At 51.3% G+C, this 18,980-nt stretch overlaps 3 protein-coding genes across 9 annotated transcripts in view; 2 read left to right on the top strand and 1 right to left on the bottom strand.

Moving 5' to 3' along the window:
* BLTP3A (bridge-like lipid transfer protein family member 3A) overlaps nucleotides 1–7,478 on the top strand; it is a 34,968-nt gene extending 27,490 nt beyond the window's left edge. Inside the window, exons 18-21 of the mRNA XM_074564085.1 lie at nucleotides 234–505; nucleotides 1,371–1,479; nucleotides 2,074–2,189; nucleotides 3,575–7,478. Of these exons, the coding sequence (XP_074420186.1) occupies nucleotides 234–505; nucleotides 1,371–1,479; nucleotides 2,074–2,189; nucleotides 3,575–3,700 (623 nt within the window). The 3' untranslated portion in view covers nucleotides 3,701–7,478. The remainder of the gene's footprint in view (nucleotides 1–233; nucleotides 506–1,370; nucleotides 1,480–2,073; nucleotides 2,190–3,574) is intronic.
* Nucleotides 7,479–7,776: 298 nt separating this feature from the next.
* On the bottom strand, nucleotides 7,777–10,736 carry TAF11 (TATA-box binding protein associated factor 11). The gene is made up of 5 exons (XM_074564087.1): nucleotides 10,526–10,736; nucleotides 10,288–10,427; nucleotides 9,895–9,982; nucleotides 9,384–9,480; nucleotides 7,777–8,261 (listed from the first exon to the last, which is right to left on the bottom strand). Exons 1-5 carry the CDS (start codon nucleotides 10,724–10,726, stop codon nucleotides 8,131–8,133), a joined length of 657 nt encoding a protein of 218 aa, XP_074420188.1. The 5' UTR covers nucleotides 10,727–10,736; the 3' UTR covers nucleotides 7,777–8,130.
* Nucleotides 10,737–13,062: 2,326 nt separating this feature from the next.
* The window catches only part of ANKS1A (ankyrin repeat and sterile alpha motif domain containing 1A), a 112,727-nt gene continuing 106,809 nt past the window's right edge, over nucleotides 13,063–18,980 (top strand). For all 7 annotated transcript variants that reach the window (XR_012584393.1, XM_074564661.1, XM_074564660.1 and 4 more), the window contains exon 1: nucleotides 13,063–13,292. Coding sequence is in view for 6 of the 7 variants with exons in the window: in XM_074564661.1 (XP_074420762.1) it covers nucleotides 13,063–13,292 (230 nt within the window). In the remaining variant the exon portion in view is untranslated. The remainder of the gene's footprint in view (nucleotides 13,293–18,980) is intronic.

Genomic DNA, 18,980 nt, shown 5'->3' with positions numbered 1-18,980 from the left:
AGATGGTAAGAGAGAGGGATGCATCTGAGGGCTTAAACGGTCCAGTTCTGGTGTTAGTTTCTGAGTCGTTTGAAATTTGGATTAATTTAATGCAAAGGATGTTTTTGGACTGCTGTCATTGTGAACTTGACTGTGTTCTGCAGCTGGACAGTAAATGGCTTTCCAAGATACCTATTTTGAGCCTATATCCTATTACTGGTGCTGTCTTCTGCAATGAAACCTTTCTTCTATAGCTCTAGGAGATCCAGATGTAGAGAAGCCTTCAGTCCCTGAAGCTAGTAAGACCCAGCCAGAAGTGTGCTTGCGTCTTGAAGTAGGACCTAGTGCTGCTGTGCATTCACCACTCGCTGTTCAGAACGGCTTCCTTCATATGCTGGTCCACAGTTACACAGCAGAGTTCTTCATGTCCTTCCTTACCAACCTTGGCCCCTTCCTTGAGGATGAAATAATCCCAGAGGTGATGCCCATGGAGATAGAAGTTGTGGATGCCAAAATTACGTTGAAGGTGAGTGGCAAACCAGAGATTCCCCCCAGGATGGCAGCCTGGGCAGAGCTCACTTGCAAAATTCTGCTTGGGAAAGGATGCTGTGGGATTTCTGTGGGCCTCCGTAGAGGTCCTGTTTTCCTGATACTGTTTTATTTTGCTTCTAAAAGTGCCTTAGGGTCAAACAAGTAACACGGTAGAACTGAGTGATCAGACTGTGGAGAAATGGGAGCCTGACATTCGGATTCTCTCCCCAGCTTTGTTGATGACCTGTTTTGCAGACTCAAGGGAAAGAATTAAATGCCTCTTCCTCCAAGTGCTTGTGTGAAACAGGAAATATTTGACCTTTTCTGTAAGCATTTAGAGAATTACAGATGGAAAACATTATGTAAGAGCTGGGCGATATTTAGGAGAGGGGCACTGACAGAATTTAATGGTTAAACCTTTTCAAAAGCAGTGCTTTGGCTCCATTGACGAGCAGGAACCACCGTTGCTGCACAGCAGCATGAAAATCTCCAGACTAAGGGATATTGGCTTTTTTTGGCTTAAGGAATATTGGCTAGGGGTTTGAATCAGGAATTTGTAGGAGGACAACTGTGAGAGAAGCCTTCAGGGTGATGGTCGTAGGCCTCTCCTCAGCCTTTATTATGGATATGGTAGAACTTGGTTCTGGTTTGTGGGAGTGCTTTCTACACAGGTTCAGACTCACATGCAGCCTTGTATACAAAGGCAGGCTTTTCCATATGGTGGGTGACCTTGGTGAGCTCTGGCAGAGCTGCCAATCTGTAATGCTGCTCCTGTGAAGCCTGGGGGCAAGGGGAATCCTTTGCAGAGTTGCCAGAGCTGTCACAGAAGTTAATCTCTTCTCTGCTTTGTTTTTTTCCAGGATGACAGCCCCCGGGTATACCCTACCTCCCCTGGCCCTGTTCCTATCACCCTGGCAGTAGATCATGTCATTGTGAAGCGCAGAGATGATGGCGTGTTCTATCTAACAGGTCAGCAACATTGGGAAACTTGTTTTATTCTCCCCTGATGCTCCCCAGGCTGTGCTGGAGGTAGCGCTCTGCTGTGACTGGTGCTGGAGGAGATTGGAACTGAAATGTGATTGTTGCTGCAGGGAAGGATGGGCTCTGGTGTGTGAGCAGTCCCTGCTTCTGTTCTCTGCAGTCACTTCTACCAGAATGGGCAAATAATCTTCTGTCCTCAGTGCAAGCACCCAGGTCCTTTGGCTGCTCTGCCTTGATAATCTCTGGCTGCCTGCATTCCTGCCTCCCTAGCTCTTGCTGCTTTTGTTGTTTTGTTTGGACAGCAAATTTGATACCTCGGGCAGAACAGGTTAATACCTAAAACAATGCACTGGCAGCCTGAATTCATGCCTGATGTTTATTTGAGCTCGCACAGTCAGGACAGATTACTGCTTCTTCCCTTGCTTTAGTTTCTCCATTTTAAAATGGGAATGATATTTTTTTCCCCTGTTTAAAAAGAGGTGAAAAAAAGAAGGAAAAAAAAAAGCTAAAGCTATTATTTTTGTTCTGAGAACCCTATTGTGTAAATGTCCACACCTGGATGTTTTCTATGCTTCTTTCCAGCTCTGCAAGGGGAGGGCTCACTGAAACAGGAAAAACCTGTGTCAGTTCTCCAGGAACAGAAGGCCCCAGCGGAGTGTGTCTTGGCAGCCCCGGCAGCAGGAGCACGTGGACTGCAGGTGAGTCACTGCTGCCTGTTGCTGTCTGGACAGCTAGATAGCTGGCAGTAGCCTGGAAAATTAAGTCTTTTGTCTTCATGTGTTTGCAGTTACTGGTAGGTGTGGTGTGCTGCAGACAGGGAGAGCACACAAAAGCAGCCTGTACCTCCTTTTACAAGCATTCAGAGAAGTAAGGATACCTTGCCCAGCATAAATTCCTCTTGTTCCCTTTCAGAAATCTGGGTTTTTTTCTGATTGGCTCCGTCTCCACACTATGTCCGGTTCCTTGTTAGACAAGCAGGAATCGGGAGGGTCCCACAAAGAAAGGACATGCTTTGTCAGACTAAAATAAGCTTTGCAGCCGGGGAGTTTCAAGTTGCCTGAAGTTTCTGCTGTTCAGTTTGAACTCCCTTTCCATTTTGATCTGTATACATGAATGCCAGATAGCTGGTTTATTTTTAAATATACAGTGTTCTCTACTTGGACTTCCAGTTTGATGCCAGGTCTGCTTGGTAAATTGATCACTTTTTATGGAAAAATACATATTAAAGGAGCAATGTGGCTGACTAGATACAGAACTGGACTGGGACTCTGGATTCTGTTCATTAGTTGGTGACACGTCACTTCATTTCTCACTGTCTCTCTTCCACTTAGCGCAGAGACTTCCTCTTCTTCCCATTCATAGCATCTTGTGAAACAGGGCCCTGACGAGAACTGGGGCACATAAGCTGCTGCAATGCTTAGCTTCATTTTGTTTTCTGGTGTTATTGAACTTCATAGCAACAAATGCAAAGGCTAAATTCTTGAGTAAAAGTATTTGAGAGCCCAAGGAAAAACTCCTGTGCCATGAAACTGCAGTGGGATTCCACTGTTGAGGACAGAATCAACTTTGTTCGTGGAGGCAAGAAACAGATGCCAGGCATCTGCTTGCTCCAGCTATCATTGCCATTTTAACAAATCTTTAGAGCTGTGTTGGGACCCCTTATGAAAGAAGAATGCAGATCAGAGCCTTTTTTTTAATGCTTATTTTGTATAGTTATCTTCAGCCAGAATCAACTAGCTGCTTTGCAGGACAAAACCGTGCCCCCTGCAAGTCTTGTTCCTATGCCTAGAAACATGAAGGGAAGTCTTGGGAGAAAACAGTCCTTAGGCAGCCGTCACTGGCAGCCTGAGCTGGCTCTAATGACAGGTAGGGAAGTCATCAGGCACCACTTGGCAAGTATTTTTGCAACTCAGACTGGGTCACGTTGTCAGTGAGCTTTGTGTGGTTGTGTCACATAGTGTAATTCAGCTCAAAAGCTCCTGCTTTGGTTTTCCTCTTTGAACGTATTGGTGTAGTCAGATCTGCCCTGCTGCTTACCTTTTGGAAACTCCTGGTTTGTTTGTTCTCTGTTTGTCTCTTGTAGCTAAAGGAAGTGCCAGAATTGCAGAGAGAGCTTCAGACCATGAAACTAGCCCTTGCAGAAGCCAACATGGACAAGGCTCGCCTTCTGCAGGAAATTAGGAAATACAATCCCCTCTTCCAGCTTTGACAGAGAAGGCACAGGCTGCAGCTGTTCAGGAGGAGTGGAGACCACCACCAGCACTAAGGCGGCTAGTTTGATTTTTATTGCTGCTAAACGGGTCAACCTCCTGGAGACTGATTGCCTCAAAGAATGGAAACCAACGGTGATTGCAAAATGAACTTGAAAGAGGGAGAAGGGAAGGAAGGCCTGGCTGAGCATCAGGGAAGGAACGAGGAGGAGTTATCTGTTTGCAACCACTTTTCTCTGCCCTGGCAGTATGGTGCTGCCTCTGTCACTGAACCAGGGTAGTGGTCAGCCTACAAACAAAAGGTCAGAAGCTGGGGGGACGCCCCATGTCTCTTCATCCATGGATGGTGGTGACAGTGTGCTTTCAGCCTTCAGCTTTCATGGTACCATCTAGAGGTGGCCTATGCTGGGGTTTCGGCTTCTTTCAGCCTTCCTCGTTGTGTTCTTGCCCAATCACGCATGCCAAAGAACACAGCGAGAGGAGCATAGTTACTTCACCACATCAAGGAGTGACAGAGAATAGGTATGGCAGAAAACATTGCTCAGAGCTCTGATGTCAAAGCATGTGTACTAACACATGAAAAACAGAAGCGTGGGAGGTCAGTGGGTGTGGGAGACGCAGGAGGGATTTCCCCCGCTGGAGGAACAGGGCTACAGCTCCTTATTTCCTCAAGAATAGGGTCAGGATAGTAGAGAGATTCCTTCAGCTGCTTCTTTCACCAGTGATTTTTTGTGTCAAGGCAGAATTGGTAGTATATTAGACTTCAGTCTAGTCTAGTCTGACTTAATCCCGCAATGTTTGGCTTTATTGATGTAGAAACGCAAAGGAATTAATTTATTTCATTACAAAGCACTGTTTAAACTTTCTTTAATTTTACTGTCAAAGAACAGGGATGAAGAAGTAGATTAAGTCACGAATGAGATCACCTATGTATTTTCTTTGGGATGCATGCGGTCCTGAGACCATTGTATGCCAGAGTTTCACCGGTGGAGAGCGGGAGAGCAGTACTGGCTGCACAAGGAAGTTGCTGTCTGCGTTCCTACACGCTTGTGTATTTTTATTAGCACTGAGCTTTCGCCTGGTCTTTTAACGGGGATATTGGTGTGTGGGTCAGGAGAAGGGGTGCTGACCAGGCCCCCTTGGGTGGAGCCTGACACTACTGACTGCTCACTATGGGGCGGAGATGGAAGAGTAGCTGTTGGGTTCACCATGGTTTGTGTTCTTGCCTCTTCTGGAGCTGCTTCCCTGACAAAGAGGTTGTCTCTGTGGTCAGTGACTGACTTTAATTTATAAAGAAATAGCCTCTAGAAGTGTGGAGGGGAAAAAAAGAAGGTAGAAGCTGTTCCAGAGGAGAACTTGCTCTGTGTTCGGATACAAAGGGTGTGAGTTCCAGCCCCCTCTGTGTTATGGATGAACACCCATTCTCTCCCCTGCTATACACAGCATTTTTACTGTGTGCTGAGTTTGTTGGATTTTCTCTTATTTCAAACTTTGATTTGGATTTTTCCAGATGCCTTTTGTGTTCGTGTTAAATGTACCATTTCTGATGCACAGGCTTTTTATTGCACGTAAAACAGGTAGCAATTGCCATACACTAAGTGCTAGGAAAAGTGACAGATGATATGCGATTCCCCTTTATTAATCAGATGAAAATTTCACTTGTCTATGATGCGTAGGTAACCCTTATTGTGTTTTTTAGCTGAATGCACTCCCCAAAACTTGAATGGATTTTTCTATTTTTTTCTATGTAAGCATTACTCCACTGAAATTAGTGTAGCTAAAGTAATACAAGATATTAATCACCCTCACTATGCAAGGAGCAGCCTCTGATTTGCAAGCCATGATGAGCTGAGGCCTGGAAACTACGCAAAAGCAAGCAAATAACTTGGGAGTTAAGTTTGTTTTGCCTACTGTGCTCTTAGATACTTGTCCCTTTGCCCAGCTCTGGAGCTGTTGAACGCTTCCCCTTAACAGGCTCTCCTGAGATCATCTCGGTTCTCCTTTAGCTCTAGGGGACGCAGGGACGTACTTACAGCGCTAGGCTGGATGTGGGCACGCTGCTGTCTGTGGTTTGCGGAGAGCCAAGAGTGAATTCCTTGTGGTTGGTAGCTTTCACTTTGAAAAACAGAGGGTATATAAGAGAAGGACGGTGATTAAAACAACTGTCACTCTTAAGATCATCATCTTAATTCCGTGTTTGACTCCGTTAGGCTGAAGGTAGCTTCGAATAACATTTGTTGGAATTAGTCCTTGTGTGCTGGGTTTGAACAGACAGTTTGGGGCAGGCTGTGCTGCTGGAGTCTGGTATTTCTACCAAGATCTGACTGACCAGTGCCTACAACCAGACATGACAGTGGCAGCCAGAGCCTGACCTTCCTTCTAGAACCTCTGGAAGCAGGCAGCCACTGCTGAATCAAAAGCAGGAATCTTTGCCTTTGGCAGCAGCAAGGGAGCTGAGCTGCAGGAGGCTTCACTCTCAGCACCCGCTTACCTGGGCTGGCTCTGACATTTGAGTGCCGTGGCTTCTGCCAGCTGCTTCCCCCTGGCCACGGGAGAGGATCACTCCTCCTCATTCCTGTCAGACAGCTGGGCTGTCTTCTCCGGAGCATGTTCTGTGCCCCATCCCCTGCTCAACGCAGCCTTTGACAGGATAGATCTGTGGCGCTGCCTGTGATGGAAACACAGGCCTGTTCGCAAGAGGAAAATGCACTTTAACTTTTTAAGCATCGGCGGGCATTTCCTTCACCAATACTGCCTCGTGCATAGAATAACTCAGAAGTAAAAGCAGGGGTTCCAAAATGCGAGTTATCTTCTGTAGTAAATAAGACTCTTGCTGTGAGCAGTTCTCGTAGCAAGAGAGAAAGGAGGTAACAAAGCATCGGTGTATCTAGACTTGCTGTGAAACAAACCTATATGCCAACAGCTCACTGTAAGTACCATTATGAACTGCACAAAGCCCCCAAAGTTGAGCGTTGTTTAGTCCAACCTACATGCTTCTGTGCTTGCTCCCTCTTCCTGTGTGAAGCAAGAAATATAAGAAAGCTTGCCTTAGGTGGAATGCAATGGTATTCTTACTTTTTTTTATTCACTAATTGCTTGAAAATGGGAGGTTTCTTTCTTCTCTCTCACATTTTCATGCCTCTCTGTTTGAGTAGGTGTCTAGCTTCACCTCCAGCCAGCTTGGGAAATGAGTAGGGTGCGAAGGCTTTTCTCAGACATGGTGCCTACTTGCCATGTCCCACAGCTCCCTGCTGCTCCCTCCCATGCCTGCAGACTGAACAGAGCTGGGCCCAGGGTGTTTACAGCAAATTTCTTGCTCCGGTAACTCATGTCAGCTGGTTTTGTTAAAGAATTAAAGCACTTCCACTGTTTTGTTTTCTAGTACCAGTAAAAAGTACTGTAAAACAAAATCCATGTCCTTTGTACAAGGCATATGTGTGGGAGGACAAAAACTCCCTGTCGCCACTGATGACGATTAGCAAAGTTTACTTTGTAAAGCCTTTATTTAAGGACTCTTTCTGTGTTACGATGAGAGCCAACTTAATCCTTTGTGTAACTACACCACAGTTACCCTAGGAAGAGCACATGGCCTCGGCATCTCTTACATTTAGTTAGAAGCAGCGTGCTCCCAGGGGACTCCTGTATGTACAGGTGGGTAATGTGCAAGTCTGAACTTGGAGTTTTGGGCAGTATTGGAACTTTGTTGCAGTATATTTCCATTCATGCATTTATTGGTTCTATGAACCATGAAAAGAAATAAAACTTGTTAACGTCCTTACAGGCTCTTTGCTGTTTGGTTCCTCCCCCCCTTTCCCTCCCCCTTCACCTTCTTCATTGTCCTGTTTTCTAGACAGCTCCATAAAACACGCTGGGGGAAGAACCACCGAGCAATGAGTTCAGAAGCGGCAGCTTTCAGCATGTGTTCCCTTGCTTATGCTAATGGAACAATTCCTGCCCCAGGCAAAGCGAAGCTTCAGGGACATGTTGGGGTTGGTTGAGACAGATCATCATATTGCACTCCCCCTCCTCTGAATCACACAAACACCATTACACAATTAGCATTTCCCAGCAAGCCTAAGAATACAATAACAAGTTTATTGTACAAACAACAAAAAAAAAAACCACTTCTGTACACAGACACCACTACATCTGTGCCAGCAGAAAGTATGACCCTGGCGGGTGAATACACTGAACACTTTGAATGTTCCTATCCCTGCCCTGTTGAAGCTCCAGGTCAGGGATTTGGCTCCTGCTCAGGTGATGAGCGAGACCCCAGCAGTGACAGCAGGAGCCCTCCCCGCAGTCACTGAAGTCTATGCACAATGCTCCTGAAGGAGCTTCAGTCTCAGAGCTCTGCTGTAACTCTTACGAGGTTCACAACGGGAAGCTCATTTCAACTTCTGTCTTCTCTTGCTGCTCTTGGGCCACTTCAGTGGAAGATGATCTTCTTATATTTGGAATTGGGGATCTGTCCTCGTGACTTGAGCCTCCTGACCGCCTCTCGCATGTGTTTAGGCTGCAGAGGGGGCAGCTCCCCCCACTTCTCACACACATCCAGTGCTAAACAACAACAACCAAAGAGTTCACATGAGCAGGACAGCTAAGCTTTGCCAGTCTCCCACTATTTGAGTTTTAAGTTTAAAGACAACAGGTAACATTGTTTTTCAGCATTTACAGCTCACGTTTTGGTAATACACAAGAATGAAACTGCTTTGCTTCTCTTTGTCTGAAAGAAAAGTCAGTCCTAGGGGCACGAATACTGAAGAAACTGCTTTTTAAACCACTCCAGCTACTGTGGAATATGCTGGTTTGAGTCACACAAGCACTTACGACCTTAAACCTTCTGCTCTAAAGCCACCCCTGTGTTCGGTGGCGTGTTTTGGGCTTGTGTACAGCAGTGACAGGAAGATACAACCCACAGTGGGCTGAGGGGCCAGTTTCTTTCTATCATTTACAGAAAGTATCACCCACATGTCCTGCCAAGGACATGAAGCAATTAGTGACATGAAGCAATTAACAGCAGTGAAGCTGCTTATCCAAACCCCCTCAGGCACCACAGCAGAGACAGCAGCAGTAAAGCTGCTTCGCCCCAGCAACAGTGACCCCGGCACATAAAGGCCATGTTTTGTGCGACAAGTCTATACAAAGTGGTTGGCATCAAAGCCGGCAGCAGCTCCTCCTCCAGCCCCAGCAGAGCAGGGACACAGCTGGGTCAGGCTCCCACCCAGTGTCCCAAGGAGATCTCTGCTCAGCTCATAAAGGAAGAATCTTAGGGGTTAAGAGGCTTAAATAACTCATTTCCCTCTGGGCTGAGTTTGTCCATGGCAGTATTAACAGAAGATCTTTACTCCTGCATTGCGGCCTGCTCACAGGCCAACTCACAGAGCAAGAACTTCAAAGTTATCCTCCTTAGAGAGGATAAACCAGGAGGTCAGTGGTTACCGGTCACCAGCCTCTGCTGACTCAGGGGCAGCGATACCGATAAGATCGGAGGGGAGCAGGGGCAGCACCGCACTTCACCCCTCTCTTGGCTTAGTCTTCTGCAGCTGCTGGACAGTCAAGGGCCCTGTGGGACAGCAAGACTGGGAACCACAGAGTGGCCAGTCTTGTTCCCTGTCCTGTAAGCAGCGAGTTTAGCCCATATTCTTAACTTTTTACTCAACAATAACATTTGCCACTCACCTTCCTCCACCACCTCCCCAACGAAGACCTTGGAAATGCCAGACATGGCGATAACCACGTTCTGAGAGACAGAGGTGCCAGTGATGGACTGGATCAGCTGGAGAAGTGGAGAAAGAACATGTTAACTCCTACTCAACAGTTTGAGCTTGTCAAATACCAACCAAGGACTCCTGAAATGAGCGGGAACTGAGCTTTAGAATTAGGTCCTACAGCTTTGGGCACATGCTGGCTGCCAAGGTTTTAGCCTACCCTCATTCAGCTGCAGACCTCGTACCGGCAAGTGCTTTCTGCCATTGCCTCATGGACCCCCGGACCACCGTTATTTAAGACTGAGCTCCTATTTAAACTGTATAAGCCACATGAGGGCACTAAGCCAGCGGATAAGCCAGTCTGAGGACAACGCTCTCAGCCACAGGGGCCAGGAGGCAGCCGGAGGGGAGCACAGCGAACTACGGAGCCAGCTCAGGCAGCCAGGCTCAGGCAGGCGGGTGAAGCGTTACTGGAGTCGTACCCGTTTAATAGCAGCTTTGGGAAACGCAGACCGGCGATACATCTCGTAACGGTTCAACTGTTCTTCAGAAAAGGAAGACACCAGTATTCTGGAGCGGAGAGAATTGATTGTTTACAGCAGAAATAAAAATCTGAAGCTCTTCAGGCCGCTGAAACAGTCCTGCAAAGCTGTTCTACCACCCCACCACTGCAGTACAGAACGGAGCCGGGAAGGGAAAGTCGGGAGAGGTTTGTAATGTAAAATGGCTGGGCCCATTCAGGAGGAGAAGGATCTGGGACAGAGCTGCACATCATTAACTGACTAAACAATTATTATCGCCAGCAGCAAACCCCGACAGCGTGCGATGCCCTCCCGAGCACCAGCCTCCCCAGGCGCCTCCCCCCCGGGACTCACTGCATCTTCTGGATCTCGTCCTCGTCCACTTTCTGCTTCTTCTCCTTCCTCTCCTTCAGCTCCAGCTTCACCTTCTTGGCGGCGGACGGCTGCAGGCTGGGGTCCTCCCCGTCCACCGCCTCCCCCTCCGCGCTCCTCACCTGAGGGAGAGCGCAGCGTTCGGCCCGGCCGCCCCCACTCCCCCCTCACGGCCGCCCCGCGGCCCGGCCCCGCTCCCCGCTCACCGGCAAGGCCTCACCTCCCCGTCCGGCGCCTCCGCTCTGCTCTCGCCGCCCCCGCCAGCCTCTCCCGCCTCGCCCTCGCCCGCCCCCTCCGCGGCCGCCGCCTCCTCCTCCTCCGCCGCCGCTCCATCCCCCGAGGGGGACAAGGCTGTGGGCGGCGGGTCCCGGTCGGCGGCGGCCCCGAGCTCCTCCCGGGCCGCTTCGCCCGGGTCCGCCATGGCCTCGCCCCGCCGCGGCGCCTCCTGATGACGTAGCGCTACGGCTGCCGCGAGGGGCCGCGCCTTTCCGGCGGGGGGGGTGGGGCCTGTCGCCAGGGCAACGGGGCTGCGGGTCGGGGGGGACACTGGGAGAACTGGGGTACTGGGGGGGGGTCACTGGGGGAACTGGGGTGAGGGACACTGGGGAACTGAGGGAATGGGGTGGGGAGGGCTGGGGGGCGCTGGGGGAACCGGGCTGGGGGAACTGGGGGCACTGGAGGAACTGGGTAAATGGCATGGGGGAACTGGAGCGGGGGCCACTGGGAGAACTGGGAGGGGAAACTGGACTGGGGTTTACTGGGGGCACTGGGGTGTGGGGGCACTAGGGAAACAGGGCTAGGTGGCACTGGGGGAACTGGGGTGGGAAGGGCTGGGGAACTGGGCTGGGGGGCAGTGGGGGAACTGGGGAGGGGGAACTGGGGTGGGAAGGGCTGGTGGCGGTGTTGGGGTACGGGGGTGGCCAGGGGCGCAGGGAGATCCCGGGGGAGCGCGGGGTGAGGGGGCTCTGCATGGAGCCGCGCTGGGGCTGCAGTGGGGGGGCGGCTGGGGGACAGATGGGTCCGTAGGGCTTTGGGAGGCTTTTGTGTGGGAGCCCCAGCTCTGGGCCCAGCTTTGCTTCTGCCTCCGCTGCACTATAAAGCGGAATAACGCTAACGTAGGGCTGCAGGGTTCATTCCCGCACGCAAAGTCCTGGGATGCCTTTGGCAAAAACTGCTAAATACATCAAATTCCCAGCAGCGCCTTTATCCTCCTCCTCCTCCTCGTCCTCCTCCTCCTCCTCACTGCGGTTCGTGGTGCTGAGCCGCCGGCGGGACGGTCACCCTGCGTGGGGGGACCCAAATGCAAGGCCGGGGCTGCTTTAGCTGGATGTGGCGGCCGCGATCCCCTGCCCGTCTCCTCCTGCCCGTCCCGACCCACGTGGGATCAGGATGAGCTCCCTTCGCCTCTCTCAATCCCAAATCATGATGTAACTGCCTCCCCAAACACAGGGATCAGAAACTGCCCGAGTAACCTGTGCGAATCCCCTCTGCGGGAGAGAGCAGCTGTCTGTCAGGGCTCATGCCGTTAATATTATGTTCAAATGAACCATCTGTCTACGTCTGAATTATTTTTTCATGCTAGTGTACAGCGTTATACGGCAGATCGCTGCTTCCAACCGTTTCATTTCCCAGCGTAGACAGATCTTCAGCGTGCGATGCAAAACGCCGTGCCTCGCCTAAGGCTTCCCTGCGGGAAAAGAGCTGCGAAATTTCCTGTGAGGATTCCTCCTCCCGATAAATCTGCGGAGGGAAAAGCCTGGCAAAGATATTTCTCCTTTACGCGTACCTTCCTTTCTGTACGTCCTCCTTTATATACATTCCTCCTTTATATAAATTCCTCCTTTATATACACCCTCCTTTATATATATTGAATCACGGAATTGTCTGGGTTGGAAGGGACCTTTCAGATCATCGAGTCCAACCATCAACCTAACACTGACAAAACCCACCACTAAACCTTATCAATAAGCACTCAGTTCTGGGTGCTGGGGCTCCAGTATACCATTCCTCGTGCCATACAAAACCACACAGATATTCTGTATCTTCCCTGTGACGTTTCCCATCCCTCCTGGAGCCCTGCCTGCCCGCTGCTCGGTGCCAAGCTGCTCCCGAGGGACCGGGGCAGACCCCTGGGCTTGTCCCCACTGGTGGGAGACTTTGCTTTCAGGGTCCCAGTGCCTGCGGGTTTCTGCAGGAGGGCAAATAATACCTGTATGGCTCACACGTGTGTTTTTCCCTTCCTTCAGGTCCGTGAACTGAGGATACAGGATGCTCTGGGTTTGGGGTGACAAGCGTGTGGTGTCCCAGAGCTGGAGCAGTGTGATGGGGACTGGTGGATATACGTTCTTTATGTTCCTATATTTCCTATATATTCCTCCTGTATATACACTCCTGTGTTTATACCCCTGTGTGTGTTTTATGCTCGGCTCCTCCAGCGTATTAGAAACTTGGGAGATGCGATTTGACCCCAAACCCGCTCCTTTCCCCCTGCAGCACGTGCTGCAATCCCACTTTTATACGACTCGTGCCTTCGACGGCTTAAAATTAACCAAAACGAGCCAAAAAACCGAGGCGGAGTAAAGGCTTCAATGAAAGAATAACCCAGCGGGGGGGGGCGGGGCCTGCGAGGCGATGGGCGTGGTCATAGGCCCCGCCCCACAGGTCCCGCCCCCGCCTTGGCCCCGCCCCGGAAGGGCCCTCGGGGGGCGGGGCTTGGCGGGAGGCGGCGGCGGGCGGCGGCGGCGGCCGGGCCGGGCCATGGGGAAGGAGCAGGAGCTGCTGGAGGCCGCCCGCACCGGGAACCTGCCCGCCGTAGAGAAGCTGTTATCGGGGAAACGCCTCAGCTCCGGTTTCGGTGGCTCCGGGGGTGAAAGAGGAGGAGGAGGCGGTGGTGGAGGAGGAGGAGGAGGTGGCGGCTCCGGGGGGGGAGGCGGCGGAGGAGGCAGCGGGAGCGGCGGTGTGGGGCACCCGCTGTCTAGTCTCCTCAGGTGAGCGCGGCCTTGGCCGGGGGAGGGGGGGGCTGAGGTGGTGCTGAGGGTCTGTCCGTGTGGAGGGGCCTGAGGGTCTGTGGTGGTGGGGTGCTGAGGGGGTGGGGGTGAGGGTCTGTGAGGGGGTGTGTGGGGGGAGGCTGAGGGTCTCTGGGGGTGGAGCTGAGGGTCTGGGGTGGGGGGGGGAGCTGAGGGTGTGTGTATGTGAGGGTGTGTGTGGGGGGAGCCTGAGGGTCTGGGGGGGGGACGGACTGAGCGGGTGTGTGTGGGGAGCTGAGGGTCTGAGGGAGGAGCCTGAGAGGTCTGGAAGGGGGGGCCTGAGGGTATTTGTGAGGGTGGCAATGGGGCTCAGGGCCTGGGAGGAGGAGGTAGGGGGTGTGGGGAGAGGGCTGTGGGCCTGCTGGGTAAGGGGGAGGCCATGTGAGCTCGGGGGGGCTGGTGGGTTGTGGGGCAGGAGCGGCATCTGTAGAGCCAGGGGATAGAGAGGCTGCAAGGCCATGGGGAAGGTAGGGGCAGTGTGGTTGGGCCCCAGGTGCTGTGGGGATTTAGAGTTGGGGGGAGAATGGGGTGCTATGGGGCCATGGAGGTGTGAGAGGGGTGTGTGGACTGGGGAGATGTAGGGTCAAGGGGGTGTGTATGGGCGTGGGGGACCTGTAGGGCCATGCAGCCAGAGGGGGGGTGTTTGTGGGGCTTGGCAGGGGCTGTGGGTGAGGTAGGAGCAATGGGCTTTTGGGGTGTTGTGGGAGTGTGGGGCAGGTAGAGGGATGGAGCTAAGGGGTCGTGTAAGGGATGGAGGAGGCAGGAAGTGTGGGGATGGGGGTCTGTGGGACTAGAAGGCGTGAGCTGGAGGTTGTGGGGCAAGGGGCTAGGGATGTGGGCTGGAGGAATGAGGGGTTGTAGGGCAGGGGGGCAGCTGTGGGGGTTTGGATCCGCTCTTGGGTTGGAGCATGTGGGTGAGAGAGCTGTGGGATAAGGGGATGCTGGAGATCCCTGGGACTCTGTCCAGGGGATAAGGGGATGTTGGGGGTCCCTGGCGGTCGGCAGTATGGGCTTGAGCCCTGGAGACAGGGATGTGGGCTGCAGTGCTGTGGGTATGGAGGGGCTGAGGACAGCGGTCCCCTGGGGGTCTGGGACAGCGTGGGCCAAAGGAGGAGGCACACTGGGTGGGGATTGGGGGTCGAGGGGATGGGCTGAGGCATTGCACTGGGCTGTGGTGGATGTGGGGCACGCAGGGGGTGTGAGAATGGGCTGGGTTTGGTGGTGCCCATGGGACCAGGGGTGCGAGGAGGCTGTGCTGGAGGGGGCTGATGGCCAAGCCCCCAGGGCTCACATGCCCCGAGGCAAGGAGCAGCAGCGCATGGTGGGCTGGGAGAGGAGAAAAGGCTGTCTGGGGCGGGTGCTGGCCAATGGTGGGGTGTCCCCTGGGATCCAACTGCTGCAGGCAATGGGGTTGTGGATGCTGCGGAGTGGTGTAACTGGGAAAATGCAGTGTGTTTGGAGGAGGACCCTGGGTCAGGGTGCTAGCGGAGGCTGCTGACTCTGAAGCCAGGATGTGTGTAGGTTCCCACGGGGAGGAATGCTGCTGGATGAATGTCCTGGGGCTGATGCGCAGCCGGGTGTTTGCCGAGGCGTCCTCTCCCTGCTCCTGCTCCATGCTCATGCTCCCCTTTCCTCTGTAATTTTCACGGCTTGCAGTAACGGTCCTCTGCTGCCCGGCTCGGGTGGGCTGCCCTGGGGGCTGCACAAGCAGATGAAGAGCACAGTCATTTGCTGTAGCATTTAAAGTACCGTGCTATGGGATTTGCTCTGTTTTGAAGCTCTTAGACCTTTGTTAGTTGTTTCTCCTCCCCTTTTTTTTCGGCATCTCCCAAGGAAGCCACTTGCTGGTGTGTTTCTTGAGTTGCAGCTTTTTTGCAGTTTCAGCTTCTCTGCTGGAAATGCTGCTGTTCCTGTTCCCCAAACAACTGGTTTATATTGGGGTAGGGGGAGTGACAGCGCTGAGTGAGGCTGTTGCTGTGTGGCCTGACTGTTTAGAAGGATGTGACTTGCCCGTTTGTGGCCAAATTTGATCCACTTTTCCTTTCGCATAACCTTATCAGAGCTCTGCTGTTGCACGTTGAGCTGAACGGCAGGGACCCGCTGACACAGGGAGCTTGCACTTTCCCGGTGCGGACATTTGCTTCTCTGACATGTAAATCTGCTCTCGGGTTGAACTTTATTCTTCTCTTTTAATATATTAAACACTCTGAGCCCTTGTTGTGAGTGGGAAATTGCTCTGACCACTTCAGGCTTCTCTACGTTAGAAGATGGATGTACTTGCAGGGTGTTTAGATAAAGTGGAGAGGGTCAGTGAGTTAAATACACACCACGAGTGTTATCAGCCTCTTGTTCTAACAGCTCTGCTGCACTTCCTGACAATGCGTGGTGATGATGGCGACCTTTTTTCCCTGGTACGACGAGGGCTTCTGATTCCAGCTGATTTGTGGAGTGGGCAGGCTGTTTGACGTCTGATCGGTAGTGTGATTTTTCACATGTAAACGTGGTTTCGTGTATAGACGTGTCTCTGAAGGATGGTGATTGTCACAGCTGTCATTCGTGGCTTCTGTGTTCATTAACTCAGCTGTCTTAAATGTCTGTCATTTGGCACTATAACAATCCCTTCCTCCCACTAAATTTCCCAATCCCAGAACCTTTTTCTCCCTGCTGCTGAGTTAGTCAGACTTTTTGCATGTTTATGATAGTGGTTCTCGTTCTGGAAGGGTGCTGGTGTCACTTGGGAGTCACTGCGGCACATCGTCACCTTGCTGGGTGAAATCTGCAGCAGCATCCCGGGATTTCCCAGACTTTGTGCCCACCCCACATGGATCGTGACCCCTGTACCATGTCTGTAGCAGCAGCGTCTGCTGTATACCTCGATCTCAGCATGCCAGAGGCCGGGCAGTGACCCTGGGATGGTCTGCTCTTACCTGCAGTCGCCTCCTCCAAACCGGCCGTGGGGTTCCCAGGAGCTCGGGGGCCGCGGCCGCAGCACCGAGGAGCGGGGGGATTGTTTGAGGGCTCGGGTGCTGCGCTGAACGATGCATGTTAAATATCAAAAATGGACTTTAAACCATTTAGAGGCTTTCTGACTGTTTCTGGTGTGCTCCAAACTTGTTGGGCTTTTGCTTTGGGTTAAATGGCTCCACGTGAGAAGACTTGTGCTTGTTTTATAGTGAGGAGGTTTTTATGGGAAACAGCTGGTGAATTTACCTGCCAGGAGAATCTGACGATTGCTTGGGGAGCAGCTGGGACAAGCGGGAGAGGGTTCAAAACTGTTGTTTTCTGTAGTTTGGGCTCAATCTAAGTGATTGCTTCGCGTCCTGGTGTGTCTGCGAGGTGGCTCCAAGGCACACAAGCTCTGCTGAAAGGTTTATTATAGTAGCAAACACACTCCTCTGTGTCCCCTTAGTACGGCAGCAAAACATTGGATTTTGGGGGGCTGAGTTTCCAAAAAATTAGCCAGACTAAGTTTCAAAGTGGCCTTAGCGTATCAGAGATGAGATTTGGACAGTTGTCTTCTGCGTGTGCGTCACCCTGTCTCTGTTGTGGTCTGTTTTCATGCTGCAAAGTGTGAAATTAGCTCTTTTCCCTGGTGCCAAGGCTGATTACCAACTTCTCTGCTCATCTCTTGAGGTGCGCAATTCCTCCGGAGCACCTTCGCCTGCGGTTTCCCTGCTTCCCGGGGGCAGGGAGGATGTTGCAATAAGTTTTCCACAGCAGGCATGGTATTTAATTAGAGCTAACTTCGCCTTTCTGTACTCCTTTTAAAATAACTTCAAGGGTTTGGAAACAGGCAATATGAAATTTTGTCTGCCTGACGCTTCATGGAAAGTCAAAGATTGGCAAATCAAAGGGACGTGGTGCTGTGGGAGGGGGGTGGAAGGGTAGAGGTGACAGAAATGAGTCTGCGCAGTGTCCACCCCACCAGCCCCTGCCTTCTCCAGAGTCCTGCATCCCAAGGTGTGCAACAGGTCAAGAACAACTTTGGAATAACTTTAAAGTTGAAGGGTTTTCTCTTAAATCTTATTCCTTTATCTAGATTTTTTTCCCCCTAATGATGATTAGATGCATTTTGTAAATTAAAAACAGTAAATACGGACTGGACGTGTGTCCAGAGGGAGTCACGATGCCAATTAAGTGGAAGCATTAATGGAAGCAGTAAGTTGATGGAGGAGGCTGAGGTGCTTTCGTTGGTGGCCAACTCTATCAAGGCTCTGCCGTGCAGGAAAACTGCTTAAATAATAGATGTCTTCAGTGCTGGTGGGTAAAGAAATCACAAAATAGGTATCTGGAGCAGGGAATTAGGTTTTTTGCAGATGATAAAGCTGTATCTGAGAGAATTTAGGTTACAAAGCTTTGTCATTGAGAGTTGGAAGTATTTAGAAAAGGGGGGGAGACTGCTTTTATCCTTGCTCCAAAGTGGCTCCTGCCGCAAGCTTCAGGCAAAATGGCCTTTTGTAGGAGCAAACGGGATTTCTTAGTTGGGCACCTGTGAAAAGCATCTCTGACACCCGTGCAACTGCTCTGCAAAACTGCAGTCAGCCTGCAAGAGGAGAAGGTGGCCAGAGTTGCTGGGATCTGCATGGACTGTAAAGAAAAGACAGGTCACTTTAATTGTAGGGATGTGCGTGGTGTGGGAAACTTTACCTTTACCAACCCTAGAACATGTGAACCTTTCTAATTAAGGGTTTCTTACCTCTCAGTTGTGGTGGAGAAATCTGTCTGCGGTCAGTTCTATATGTTCCGTGTTTTCCCTTCCTCTTTTTGCATCATGATTTTTGACTCCTGGTTCTGCTGAGGCTGCTTGTGTATTTAGAGGTATCTCCTGATAAAGGGGCTGCTGAGCTGCCCCCTGAAGCTCATCCCAGGAACAGGGTCATGGACACTCCGCGGCTGGGCTGGCAGAGCTCCCCTGTTCCTTCCTCTGTCTGATTTCGGGTCTCTTTGATGTCAGCACGGTATTTAGTTCCTTTTTTTTTTTTTTTAAAGTCTCACTGTTTGGACTACCTGTTCTGGAAATACCCTTCTGTTCCCCTTCTGAGGTGCCGGTCCCAGCTTTTTCGGTGCAGTTCTGCAGCGTTTCAGACATCTCAGAAATAAAGTTTTGAATTAGGTGCAAACCAGGCATTTCCTGGAAGAAACAAGCGTGTTTGTGGGCACGGTGCGGGACGCTGCGTTCTCACTAGTATACCTGGGAAGCCTTTGTGTTGAGCTGGGCGACTGGTCTGCGCTTGGACACTAAAGGGTTTGTGCTGTTTTTTTAACGAAGACAGCAAATGCTAGTCCATAAAGTCTAGAGGATGCCCCCAGAGTAAATTCGGCCACGTGTTGTTTTAGCACACAAACTTAACCGCCCACCTTGTTTATTGTAATTTAAATGTGAACTTTGTCGAAGGCTGAGGTTTTCACGCTTCCTGCTTAGATGACTGAGCTGAGCCCTCTGGGTGTGAGACAGGCACAAACTCCCAACGAAATCACTGATTTCTGCAGGTAAGCAGGAAGCAAGACGTGGTAGAGCGTGATAAGCCAAACGAGAAGGAAACACAGAGATAGAATTCAGGTCTCTCCCTAGGGGGTGAATGTGTAACACTAAAAATATCAGGAAAGTAAACCCCGGTGGAAAGCTAATGTGCGTAAGGGAACGCAAAG

Source organism: Larus michahellis, chromosome 21 (genome assembly GCF_964199755.1).
Source record: "Larus michahellis chromosome 21, bLarMic1.1, whole genome shotgun sequence".
In the NCBI taxonomy this organism is placed as follows: domain Eukaryota; kingdom Metazoa; phylum Chordata; class Aves; order Charadriiformes; family Laridae; genus Larus; species Larus michahellis.
This window is presented reverse-complemented; position numbering and strand designations above follow the sequence as displayed.

Coding starts and splice junctions, on each gene's coding strand:
- TAF11 (XM_074564087.1), bottom strand. CDS start 10,726: ATGGCGGACCCGGGCGAAGCGGCCCGGGAGGAGCTCGGGGCCGCCGCC. Junction 9,481..9,894: donor CCAAAGCTGCTATTAAACGG/GTACGACTCCAG, acceptor CCACTTCTCCAG/CTGATCCAGTCCATCACTGG. Junction 8,262..9,383: donor TGGGGAGGTGGTGGAGGAAG/GTGAGTGGCAAA, acceptor GTTGTTGTTTAG/CACTGGATGTGTGTGAGAAG.